Consider the following 13,560-nt stretch of genomic DNA (forward strand, 5'->3'; position numbering starts at 1 on the left):
ATAGGTTAACCATAAATTTTCAAAATTAAATTACTCGATAATGTGAATTAGACATATCACCTTTTTTTATTTGCCACAAGGTCAAATTGTCAATGAGGACTATTTAAAGGAAGTGTTTGACTCGTAATGGGATGGTGGCCCAACATTTTGCTCTACAGCAAAACTTTTTACTTCCCCATACAATTAACATTGCTATTCTTTTGTCTGGAGCTTTTACCTGACAAAGGATGATTAAAAATAGAGCATGTCCCAGTTTACTATTTGGCTAATGGCAAACTGATTTAACATTTTGGGAATGGATCTATAAACTCTGGCCATCATTTCGCTAAGCACCTACAAAGCTACTTAATTCCTTAATTCTTAGGTGCAGATTTCCACAGCTTCTGCCAAATGCCTGAAGCTCTGCTCAGTCCCAGCTGTGACTGTTCTGTCCTTGCTGCGGTGGGGGCTAATTATCACAGTCCGGAAGGTCATCGTAGGAGTAGCCCTGGCAGCCTCTGTATGCTCCATAGGCGATGAATAGGTGGTAAGAGCCAGGCAGGAACACCAGCATGCCAATGACCAGGACGGGAACCGCCCGGTGGGCCCCCACTTCGCTGATGTAGCCTGCCAGCAGAAGGCAGCCCGTGATAACCAGAAAGGAGCCGATCAAAAACTGCACGGTGGCGCAGGCGATGGCCTTATAAGGAATCTTAGGAGGGCTTTTCTTAAACTTTAAAAAGTGAGATTTCAGGACACCTGACCTTCTTTTTGATTCAAAGCTAGCTTGAACAGTTAAAGTTTTCTTCTGAAGCTTAACGTGTCTGTCGTCAGTGCTGGAGATCTTCAAGTATTTCGCTTTGCTAACGGGGATCCCAGTGGCCACGCTGGGACGAGTGGGCACCATAACCCGCGGAGTGAGGGGGGCGCTTCCAGGCAGCCACAAGGGGGCGGCGTTTCAGCCCCGTTGCACCAGCCCAACGGACTATCCCTACCCGCGCGATAGGTTTCCCCAGTACCTCTCATTCATCTGCCTGCACCTAATTAACTGTTTCTGGGAGACTGCCATTTTTTAATGGTATCTCATGTTTGTCATATAAAGTTGCGATATCATTGAAACTATTTATTAACAGATTCAGTAGATTAGATTGTATTCATTAGATTTTACTCAGTCAAATGCACAGAATTTTCATGTTCTCTCTGGCCTCCCTTCCTTTCCATTTGTCTAACATGCAATAGACATAGCTAATGTAAGCCTCAAATGGCCAGACAAGAAGAGAGGAGAGATGGTGAGTTTTGGAATCAAACCTGGGAAAATCCTGGTTCTGCTTCTTACTAAAACTGTGTAGCCTTGGTCATAGTGCATATCCAGGGGTCTAGTTCCTTCTGGATAAGAACATAGTAACTTTGCTGCATAAGATTATTGTGAATATTTACTGAATGAAGACTGCAAACTGCCTTGCATGGCTCCCTCCATGGAGCTGCCATCCTGACATGATCAAGGACAAGGCTGTTTGTTCAAAGAGTTTGAGGCCTTTCACTCCTAAATTTTGGTTCGTTTTATAGATAACAGTTTTCCTGCTAGTTGTATTGAATTGGCTGCCTTGCTGGAGTGCTGTGCCCTTTGTCATGCCAGGGTCTGATCAGAAGTAGTGTGGTCTTCTGGTGGGGTATTCTAGAGGGGGTGCTTACTTCATGGAGCTTGAATTGAGACTTCTAAGCTCTTTCCCACATCCACCTAGATTCTATGAACCTGAGCTACAGCCTCTACTGTGAAGTTCTTTACCAGACAAATACGTGATTCTCTCTCCTCTGTGCTCTAGGCCTACTTCTTACTAATCTAGGCTCTTAGTACTTAACAATTCATCTTAAAATTTATCACCTACAACATTTATCATTTAATTCAATTCAACCTCATTTGGATTATGTATTTTAAATTCAACCAGTGAGTTCTATTTTTTAAATGTATTATTTTTTACTTGGGATTATATCATCATCCCAACTAGAATTACTTCTCTACGGAAGTAATAGTAGTTCTTTGGAATTTTCCTAAACACCAAGAGCCTAGCAGTAAGTCATTTACTTTTGTAAATCCAGTGTTTTTTGTTTAAATTTACTATAAAATGTAAATATATGACTAAGATAATTCTCTATAACTTTTTAAATTTGTAACTATTTAAATTTAATATTAAAGCTTAAATCTTACCTTCATTTTCATAACATTTCCTACAATCTCTTTCCTCTAATGTATCTCAGAAATATAAAGTTGGACTTGTATACTTTATGCAGTGTCACACAGTTGGTTAATATTAAAGCCAGCAATGACTTAGTTGTAGAAGATCTCCCAACTATTAAGAAACTGAGGTACAATCATTTGTAATGGAGTTGAACTTGAATTTCATTCTGATTTAATGTGTTATCTGTATATGATCACATTTGGTATAAACCACATGATAGAGATAGTGTCTCAGAACTGTCAATTATGGGTTTTTGAGACTGGATCTTTGTTTCATGAAAGAGAAGAGCAGTTAGGCGAGATCTGTATGAGAAAAGAGAATTAAACTGGGGCAAGAAAGTGCATTCTCATCCTGAATGGGCCAACTTTCATAGCTAGGCTGACACCATGGCATTCTAGCCTGGGTGACAAAGTGAGACTGTCTCAAAAATAAATAAATAAATAAGCCCCAGAATAGTGCTAAGGTGCCATATAGTATTCCTAAGTGCAAAAAGGCTGTGATGTGCCTTAAAAGGAAAAAACTTGTATTAGATAAGCTTTGTTCAGGCATGAATTATAGGACTGTAGCCATAAATTTATGTTAATTAACCACCAATATGGTACATCCAAAAAATGAAAGAGGACATTCACCAATCTATATATGAGGCCACTATAGGAAGTGCTAAAATAACATCTACAGTGTGTGGTGAAGCTATGGAAAAGGTGGAAAAGTAGCTAAATTGGTGGATTCATGAGACGCTGAACAATAAAAGCAGCACAGTGGATAGCACTGTTATGAAGAGGAAAGCTAAAGTAATTTATGGTCACGTAACTGGGTTCGGGAGAATATTAAGCTTTTCTCTACTAGTACTGGCTGTCTTACATGATTAAAAAGGCAATATAGTCTAAAATATTAAAAAGAAATAAGGAGTCCAGCTGCTGATTAAAAACATGTTGATTTTTCAGGCTTGACCACAGGCAATTACAAAGACTTTACCTGGCAGGCCTCACCAGGGAAAACCGCCCTCCCCACACCAGTACACAGCCAGTGCACTACAGTCACTGAAGGGAATTAGGGTCAAGGATGCTGGCCTGTTGTGCTCTTCATATATTTGCATCCCTTGTCCAGGTGGCTTCTTTCCTATGTCTCTTCATCTGAGGACTTGGGCAGAGGTCTTCCTTAGGCACTTTTGCCCAGTCCTCCTTATTAGGGAGAGGAAGAGGAAAGCTTGAAGACACTTTTCACCATTCTAACTCAGTACCTAATAGTTTTTCACTCCTAACCCTGCCTCCTCCCCGACTCTGAGTTCCATAAAACTCGAAGAGCCTTGTTGCTTGGGGCTCTCTCAATAGTGAAACAAAACCCAAGTCAATGGTGGTTCACCTGACCCATCACCAGCGCACTGTTCACAGGGAAAATGGACAGGGACTTTGTGTTTTACCCTGTTTTAGACTCATGTTTATGCCGGGGCAGCAAGTCATCAAAGACTTCACTGTTACTTTCATTTTGGCTCATGGTTGCTTTAATTGGCTACTGTGAAACCAGACAGCTCAGCCCTGTCTCCAGTTCAGCTGAGCTCCTGACAGAAATATTGAATATAACTAATTGTAAAAACCATAAGTTAAGTAAGGTGTTTATAAACAGAAAAATACATAAAATGAATTTATGTCTTGATCAGTTGATGAAAATATTGTTAAGGGAGCCTTGCAGAAACCTAACCCTATATTTACCCTAGGAACAATGGCTCAGTATTCACTAATCCATTGCCCATGGTGACTTTACAGAACATAACTACTACACAACAAGAATCAACTGTGTATGTGTGTTTGTGCATGTGTGCATTTCTCTAATTTCTCATTTTTTTCAGAATATTATGGGGGTACAAATGTTTTGGTTACATGAATTGCTTTTGTATAGATTGAGTCAAAGTTATAAGTGTGTCCATCACCCAGATAGTGTGCATTGTACCCATTAGGCGTCAGTTCACCCATTTCCTCCTCCCTCCTCCCACTGCTTGATTTCCACTGAATTTTACTACCATAAGTGCACATGAGTGTTGATCTGTTAGTTCCAATTTAGTAGTGAGTTCATGTGGTTTTTGTTTTTCCATTCTTGTGATATTTCACTTAAAGGGATGGTCTCCAGTTCCTTCCAGGTTGTTAGAAAAGGTATTAGTTCACCATTTTTTATGGCTGAGTAATATTCCATGGTATACATACACATATACCACATTTTATTAATCTACTCATGTATCGATGGGTACTTGGGTTATTTCCACATCTTTGCCATTGTGAATTGAGCTGCAATAAACATTTGAGCACAGGTATCTTTTTGATAAAATGACTTATGTTCCTTTGGGTAAATACGCAGTAGTGGGATTGCTGGATCAAATTATAGGTCGACTTTCAGTTCTTTGAGGTATCTCCACACTACTTTCCATAGAGGTTATACCAGTTTGCAGTCCCACCAACAGTATATAAGTGTTCTTTTCTCTCTGCATCCACACCAGCATCTATTGCTTTGGGACGTTTTGATAAAAGCCATTCTCACTGGAATTAGGTGATATTTCATTGTGGTTTTGATTTGCATTTCCCTGATAATTAGAGATCGTGAGCATTTTTTTTCATATGCTTATTGATCATTAGTCCATCTTCTATTGAAATGCTTCTATTCGTATCTTTTGTCTACTTTGTAATGGGGTTGTTTGATGTTTTCTTGCTGATTTGCTTGAGTTCTTTGTAGATTCTAGTTATTAGCCCTTTATCAGATATATAGCTTGCAAATATTTTCTCCCATTCTGTAGGTTGTCTATTCACTCTATTGATCATCTCCTTGGCTGTGCAGAAGCTTTTTAATTTAATCAGGTCCAATTTATTTATTTTTGTTGTTGCTGTGATTGCCTTTGGGGTTTTCTTCATAAATTCTTTGCCTAGGCCAATGTCTATAAGAGTTTTTCCAATCTTTTCTAGAATTGTTATAGTTTTATGCCTTAGGTTTAAGTTTGTTATCCATCATGAATTTTTGTGAGTGGTGAGAGGTGTGGATCCTGTTTCAGTCTGCTACATGTGGCTATCCAATTTTCCCAGCACCATTTATAGAATAGGGAGTCTTTTCTCCAGTGTATGTTTTTGTCTGCTTTGTCAAAGATCAGATGGCAGTATGAGGATGATTTTATATCTGGGTTCTCTGTTCTGATCCACTATTTAAAACAATGATTATAATACAGTTTATTGAATGTATAAAATGCATAGATATAATGTAAGTACAAAGCTACACAAATTAGAGGCTTTATTATTTTTATCTCATTGAAATAAAAGGAAATTATAATGAAACTTAAAAAATAATTTGAACTGAATGTAAATGAAAATACATAAAATTTATGAGATGAGCCCAAACAGTGCTTAAAGGGAACTTTGTAGCTTTAAATGTTTATATGAGTAAAATGATCTCAAATTAAGAACCTAACCTTTCACCTTAGGAAACTAGAAAAGTAGAAGAAAATTCTGCAAGGAAAACAGAACAAAATAAATTATTAACATTAGAGTAAATATCAATTAAATAAAAGCAAGAAAACAAAAATCTAGAGAAAATCAATAAATCTAAAAGTTGCTTATTAAAAGAGATCAACAAAATTCTCAAACCTTAAGGTAAAATGAATAAGAAAAAAGAGAAAATACACAATTAAAAATGAGAGAACATCAGTATAGACACTACAGAATGAAAAGGGCAATAAAGATTATTATGATGAATGTCATATAAGCAAATGTGGTAACTTAGAAGAAATGGAAAAATGCCACAGAAAAACACAAATTACCAAAACTGACTCAAGAGGAATTATAAAATCTGAGTTGATTTATATCAATTAAACAAAAAGAATTGCTAACTTAAAATTTACCACAAAGAAAGAATCTAAGCTCAGATGGATTATCAGGTCAATTCTATCAAACACTTTAAGATGACACACCACCAATCATTCACAAATACTTTCCAAAACTAAAGAGATAGGGAGAACTTTCTAAATTGTTTTATGCACCCAATACATACAAATATGTGCTAAGAAGTAAAACTATAGACCAAAATACCTCATTAAATTATTAACAAAATATTAGCAAGCGGAATCCAGCTATTTATATAGGAGAGTATGACAAAGTGAGATGAATCTCTAGAATACAAAGTCAGTTCAAGCATCCAAAAATTAATTTAATGAAATGTACAATATTAATAAAAGGAAGAAAAATATCAAAATAGCATCGAGTTAGGCAAATAAAAGGTAATTGACCAAATCCAAACTTCGTTTTCATAAAAGCTCTCAGCAAACAAATATAGTAAGTAACTTTGAAAAACTGATGAAGGAGATCTACAAGAAACTCACAGTTAACATCATACTTAATGGAGAAAGACTAAATGCATTCCTCCTAAAATAGGGAACTAGGCAAGGATGTACACTCCCATCACTTTTATTCTACCTTATACTGGAGGTTTTAGCCAGTGCAATAAATTTAAATGAATGGAAATTAAAGCATCCAGATTAGAAAAGAAAGGGTAAAACTGTCTTTATTTTAATAAAATATATTTTATTTCCAAGATATCTACAAAAACAATTCCAGAAATAATCATTTTAGTAAGGTCATGAGATATAAGAATAATAAAAGAAATGCATTATATTTTTACATAATGATGGAAAATATGAAAAAGAAATTAAGACAAAAATAAAATTCATATTAGCACCCAAAAAACAACTTTAACAAAAGAAATGCAAGACCTTACATTACAAAATGTAAAAAATTAGTGAGAGAAGTTAAAGAGGATCTAAATAAATGGGAAGACTTACCAAGTTCCTGTATCACAGTTCCAATATAGTTAGGATGGTAGTTCATCCCAAATTTATCCATAGATTCTGTGTAATCCCAAACTAAAACCAAGTAGGGTTTTTCAGTATAAATATGTGAGGTGGTACTATAATTTATTTGATGATTTTGAATTTCTGTGATCATTATCTTAGTGGTTGCTTTAGGGCTTACATTTTGCATATTAACTTATTAGCCTCTATTTCCGAACTATACTAATGTCATTGTTGTGAGCTATAGAATAGTTTCTCTCCTCTCTGTTTTTGTATTATTATTGTTACACATATTATGTACATATATATGATATATTACATATATAATAATTTTATGAGTTTTATTAAAATCCCCAACAGTGCGTGGTTATAATTGTTACATACCTTTGTTTTCTAAAAATGTTCAGAAAAGGGGAGCAAGTAGACATGTACAGAGTTTTTATATTAATCTCCATACCATTCTAGTTGTGTTTAAGCACAAAGTAGGAGGAATGTGACCCTGTGTGGGAGAACTTTAAGGGTGTGAGAGTTTCATTCAAGTTGTGCTGTGAAGAGCAAGTTTTGCATTAGTGACAGGACAATGTCTTTAGTGTGTGCACACAGGTGTTCATAGTGGAGTAGGGTGGGCCTTAATCCAATATGAACTAGTGTCCTTATAAGAAGAGAGAACATACAGACACAGACACACAGAGAAGAGAACCCATGTGAAGACAGACACAGAGGGGGAATGCATTGGCAGAAAATGGAGTGACGCGGCCTCAAGCTAAGGAATGCTTGGGGCTACCAGAAGCTGGAAGAGGCAAGGAAGGATTCTCCTTTAGAAGACTGATTTCAGACTTCTAACCTCCAAAACTGTAGAAAACAAATTTCTGTTGTTTTGTGCCACCCATTTTGTGGAACTTTGTTACCACAGCCCTAGGAAACTAATGCACTTGATAATGTATTTTTAACATCCTCCACAGTATTTTAATCCTTCATCATTGTTTTCTATCTTAATTCAATATTGCTCATTCATATTTTCTCTGGAAAAGCATTAAAGCCACCAATATTTTACAGCTTACTAGCCAGGTGTTGTAATGTCATTTCATCACCACTTGAATTGTGGTCATATGTATAACTTACTCTTTCTTGTTTGTGTTTTCCCTTTTAGTTAGCCTGCCGGGTTGTACCATTCATCTTTTCAGGAAAACAGAAAGAAGATGAGCATTTGTATTTATTTATAAATCCCACTATTAGTCTGTTTTCAAAATATCAGTTTCAGTTTTTGTCTTGTGAATGCCTTTCTCCTTTTCTATTTTCTAGCTTCTTGAGTAAAATGCTTAGTTTATCATTTTCATTATTATATGTTAAAATAAAAGTACTTAAAGTTGTACATTTTAATTAACCATTCATCAGCAGGTTCTCCTCAAATTAGAGTCAGCACAATTAGATAAAACTAATCTTCTCCCAGCTTCTCCCGGAAGTCAAAAGGGCATTTCTGCACACTGTAGAATAGCCACTTTTTCAGGCAAACATGCACCCACTAGGAGGCTCTCAGCACATGCTCCACAACCTGTGTGATCTTGGCAGGTCTCCCACACTCCCTCTCCTCAACTCACAGCAGCCCCACTCTCTTCTGCTGTGGGGTCTTTAAGACTATCCTATTATACCCTTGATCCTAGCCATGTTGGTTTTCACAAGAGACCTGGGATTCCAACTCATCCTTCCGACTCCTCTTCCCCCTTGCCCAAACTCTGGACATTACTTTTGCTGAGTACATATTCTATCACTCCAAATTCCTGAAACACTATTTCTGTTCCCTTTGAAATTATGATTAATTATTAATCAAATCCTCTAAAATCTAAGCCTTTTCTCAGACATTATACCCTTCCCCATCTCCTGAAACCTTTTGAAATCCGTGGTCAGTTATCAATCAAATACTATATAACTTCAACCTCTTCTGGCAAGGTGTTCTTCATCATCTTGTTGTAACAAACTTGTCTCTTTCCAGTGAAGTTAACGCTTCCCTTGTAACTCTTTCAAATAGTAGCTGTTTTCTTTCTCATGAGTGGGGTTTTGTCTTCCTTCCTTCTTATTGCTTCTTTCAGACAATGAGCCCACCCTCCTCCACAAAAACACTCAGTTTTGAATTTCATGTCATCTACTCATATCACCCATGTATGAATTCCCGATGAATTCCCCTTGGCCCTCTGAGATCCTGATGAAAAATCGACTTGAAAAAAGCAGATTAATTGGGAAAAAAAGAAGTACAAATTTATAGAACATGAACACATGGGAGCCTTTAGAATGAAGACTAAAAGGTATAGAGGAAATTGTCCATTTTTATGCCTAGGTTCAACAAAATATAGACAGCATGTAGCAATATGAGTGGACAAAAAGAATATGATCTAACATTAACAGACTAAATGGGGAAACCCAGCAAGCCTGTCTGTCTAGATTCTCTTGGCTTCTCTGAGCATACATTCCTTCCTTCAGGGTTTGGGTCAGGACCCTTTCTGGCATGGGGGTCTTATGAGCTATAGTCAAACAATGTAGGGTCAGATAATTTCTTTATGGCCAATTTTTACATAGAAAGGTGCAGGGAAGGTTAAACTAATATTTTTAAATTTTATGTCTGGCTTTAGGAAAAAGGGCTCTGGTTTCTGTGACAGACCTTGGGGAAGATGGATTCTAGTTTCTATGGCTAACCTTCGGTGGGTAAGGGGATGAGACTGAGAGACAGGAGGGCAGGAAATGATCAGAAAAAAACTTTTGTTTCTGAGGCTTCTTCTGAGATCTTCTTTGTGAGGTAGTTTTCTGAGCTCCAACACCCATCCTCTATCCTTATTATAGTTATCGACCAATTCATGGGTCAGTTCCTCTCATTTCAGCTCTTTGATCTCTGAGAGATAAAGTAAGCACATTCCAGCCTATTACTCTCATTAATTATAACTGAAAATCCTGAATAAAATACATAAAGAAACTATCAGAAGATTATGAATGGTGTAAAAAAGAAGAAAGACTGGCCAAAGATCACAGAACTTCAGGGATGACCTAGTAGTGAACTCTCCGTTGTTTATTTTCTCCTCCTATATATCCAAGCCTGGCACTAGAGCAATCTACACCTGGAAATTCCAATGTGCACAGACTTTGAAAAGCCCTGAGAAGGTCTGCTTTCCATAGACAAAGACTGAGAAAAGAGAAGCCTTGAAGAACAAAATCCTTTTTTACGCTACCCACTCTACTCAAGGCAAAGACGAAGGTAGAAGCCACACTGTCTCCTGCACATTGGGTACTGCAGAGCCAGTGGGTTATAGCCTCTTTAACCACCCCTTCTCTACATGAGCACAAGCAGAGGTGGCATCCTCTCCCGTCCCCACTGCGCCCTGCATTTGTGGAGACTGTGAGGTAGAGTCCCGTCAATCATCCCCACCCTGCATTAATAGGAGCAGAGGCAGTGCCTATTTCCCTAATTTTCATTAAGTGAACAAGGGCAAAGAGGTAGCTCACCATCCCCTCTCAATTACAGAATGGGGTAAAGAATATGGATAAGAGACTGGGGGTGGGTGGAATTCTCTAAGTCTGCGGATAAATTTCTAAGCAAAATCCCAAATGGCCTATGCATAAAATCAAGAAGAATCAACACCACAAAAGCTGTGAAAATTGAATTATTGTGTGAATACTGCTCATATTTCAAATTGACCTCTGTGTAGCACATACAAAGGCAGACCAGAATTTTACTTCACAGGTTTTGAAAACTAAATTGACTTTCAAACTATAGCTTACAAAATTGGATTTGGACATGTATTAAGAATTTAAGAAAGTTGACTGCCTACTAAAATAGAAGATTTATATAGGAAGTAGGGTCTTAAAATATAAAAATATCTAAGATACAATCCAAAATTATTTGTCATACCAAGAACCAGGAATTCTTAACTTGAATTTAAAAAGACAGCAGATGCTAATGCCAAGATGGCAAAAATGTTGGAATTCTCTAACAAAGATTTTAAAGCAGTCATCATCAACATACTCCAAGAAGCAAATATATCCCATCAGTGAAAAAAAAACAACACTAAACCAAAAAAAAAAAAAAAAAAAAAAAAGAAGCAAATATAAACACTCTGGAAACAAATGGAAAAACAGAAAACTCAGAAAAGAAATAAGGGGATAAATAAGAATAAAATGAAAATTTTAGAACTGAGAAAAATAATAACATTTAAAAAACTCATGAGATGGGCTCAAAAGCAGAATGGAAATGACAGAGGAAATAACCAATAATCTTGAAGATAAATCAATAGAAATTATCTAATTGAGCTATATAAGGAGAATAGATAAAAAAAAAAGACTAGAAACTCAGGGATCTATGGAACAATAACAAAGCTTCTAACATTTGTTTCATTGGAATAGCAAAAAACAATGAATGAGTGCAGGATGGCTGAAAAGTTCTAAAATTTGGTGAGAAGCAAAAGCATACAGATTTAAGAAGCTGTGTAAATGCCAAATAAGATAAATCCAAAATCAGAAATTTAACTTTGATATAACATCATACAAAGTATATTCTCTGACAGTAACGAAATCATATAATTATATATAAATTAATCACAGAAAAAATAATAAGAAAATTTCCAAACATCTAGAAGCTAAACACCACACTTAAAAATAATTTATGGGTCAATGAGAAAGTCTTAAGGGAAATTTAAAAATATATATTGAACGGAATGAAAAAGAAATGAGACATCAAAATCTGTGGGATAGAGCTGAAAGAGTGCTTAAAGGGAGTGTATAAAACCTTAAATGCTTATATTAGAAAAGAAACTTCAAATCAATAATCCAAGTCTACCTCAAGGTACTAGCTAAAGAAGAGCAAAATAAAGACAAAGTTAGGTGAAGGAAAGAAACAATTAAGAACAGAAATCAATGAAATTGAAAACAAAAAACAATAGAGAAATAAAACTCAAAACTAATTTTTTATAATAAATATACAGTAGAATTTATGAACCTCCAATAAGACTGATAAAGAAAAAAAGAGAAGACAAATCATCAAAGTCAAGAATGAAAGAGGAGCTATCACTAATAGACCCCACAAACATTAAAAGGATAAGAAGAGAATACTACAAAGAACCCAGCGTACGTAAATTCAACAACTTAAATGAAATGCATAAAATGCTTTAAAATCATAAACTACCAAAATGCATCCAAAATGAAAGAGATCACCTGAACAGTCCTATAACTATTTTAAAAAATTGAATTTGTAGTTAAAATCCTCTTGAAGGAGAATTCTCCAAACCCATACAGTTTCGCTATAAATTTTACTAAAAATTTAAAGAAATCATGGCAATGTTACACAATCTATTCCAAAAAATAGGAAAGAGAGAAACACTTCTCAACCCATATTATGAAGCCAGCATTAAGGAGAGTGGCCTAAGTTGAAGATGGGAAGGAAAGCAGGCTAAGAACTTTGGTCTTTATCCTAAGGGCAATGAGAAACAACTTTAAGATTACTACAGTCAAAGTCTTGTTAGAGCTTTGGACTGAAAAATGAAGCAGGAATAATAATAGGCATTTTCTTAGGTTTTTCCTTTCAATTGTTCTTCTTTCCTAAAGTAGAGAGACAAGCAAGTTAAATCTGTCCCTTCATGCTTCCTTTCTCCTGTCCCTACCACCCTGCTCAGTCTTGTCTTTCCAAGAAAAAAAGGCTCCATCATAGCTTGCCAGCTGCAAGGGAGAAAATAAGGAAAAAAATGCTGACTCCTTCAATCCTTTTACAAATTACCAAAAAAACCCAAAAAAACAAAAAACCAATTTATATTTCTAGTTTATCCTAACCTTTTGTTTTGTTTTTAGAACCCCAAGCATTCTATTTAAATCCCAGGAGTCTAATTTTAAAGAGTTCTGTACCAGCAGAAATTATATGCAACATTTTGTGTGTGTGCACACATGTGTACTTTGGAAAGGATAAAGATCCAAAGCTTTTATCAAATTATCAAACTGGGTGGAGGAGTATTGTGTTCTTTCATTAATTTAGAATTTATGACAAACATTTTGCTAAGTGGAAGTCATTTCAATGTAAAGTGTCAAATACCAGTTAAGAGTTGGTATATTTTAAAAGAGAGAGAAATACAGAACAAATTAATATTAAAGACTTTAATTAATTCATGGATTACAGTCAAGGCCAGATATGGTCTATTTCTCTATACCTTCTCATGTTGGATACTGCATAGTATAAATTAATAGTCATAATCCTGACCTTAAATCATTTCAAGATTATGAAATCACATTTACACGATCAAATAAAAGTTATATTATGCCAGTGTAGTTTAGTGTTAATTTGAATTTCAGTAATCAGAAAACAGGTAACCTACAATCTGTCTATTTACAACATAGGGTAAATTTTCTACATCGCCTTTCTCATGGAAGGTAATATTCTGCCTACTCATCCGAAAGATTCCATATAATGGAAGAATGAAACTCAAGACTTCTCTGTTTATTCTCCAAAAGTCTCTTCTCCGGAGTAGGTTGGTAAGCACAGATGAGACATCACTCTAA

At 35.8% G+C, this 13,560-nt stretch overlaps 1 protein-coding gene across 1 annotated transcript; it reads right to left on the reverse strand.

Annotated features, from left to right (window-relative positions):
* Positions 1-448: 448 nt before the first annotated feature.
* LOC138395108 (transmembrane protein 230-like) lies at positions 449-886 on the reverse strand. Its single transcript, XM_069487580.1, has 2 exons — positions 773-886; positions 449-712 (listed from the first exon to the last, which is right to left on the reverse strand). Exons 1-2 carry the CDS (start codon positions 884-886, stop codon positions 449-451), a joined length of 378 nt encoding a protein of 125 aa, XP_069343681.1.
* Between the last annotated feature and the right edge of the window lie 12,674 nt (positions 887-13,560).

Source organism: Eulemur rufifrons, chromosome 15, assembly GCF_041146395.1.
Source record: "Eulemur rufifrons isolate Redbay chromosome 15, OSU_ERuf_1, whole genome shotgun sequence".
Classification (NCBI taxonomy): domain Eukaryota; kingdom Metazoa; phylum Chordata; class Mammalia; order Primates; family Lemuridae; genus Eulemur; species Eulemur rufifrons.

What these genes read in the sequence shown, in the direction of transcription:
- LOC138395108 (XM_069487580.1), bottom strand. Translation starts at nt 886, where the DNA reads ATGGTGCCCACTCGTCCCAGCGTGGCCACTGGGATCCCCGTTAGCAAA. An exon ending in TTCAGAAGAAAACTTTAACT is followed by an intron (nt 713 to 772) that starts GTTCAAGCTAGC and finishes CACTTTTTAAAG; the next exon opens with TTTAAGAAAAGCCCTCCTAA.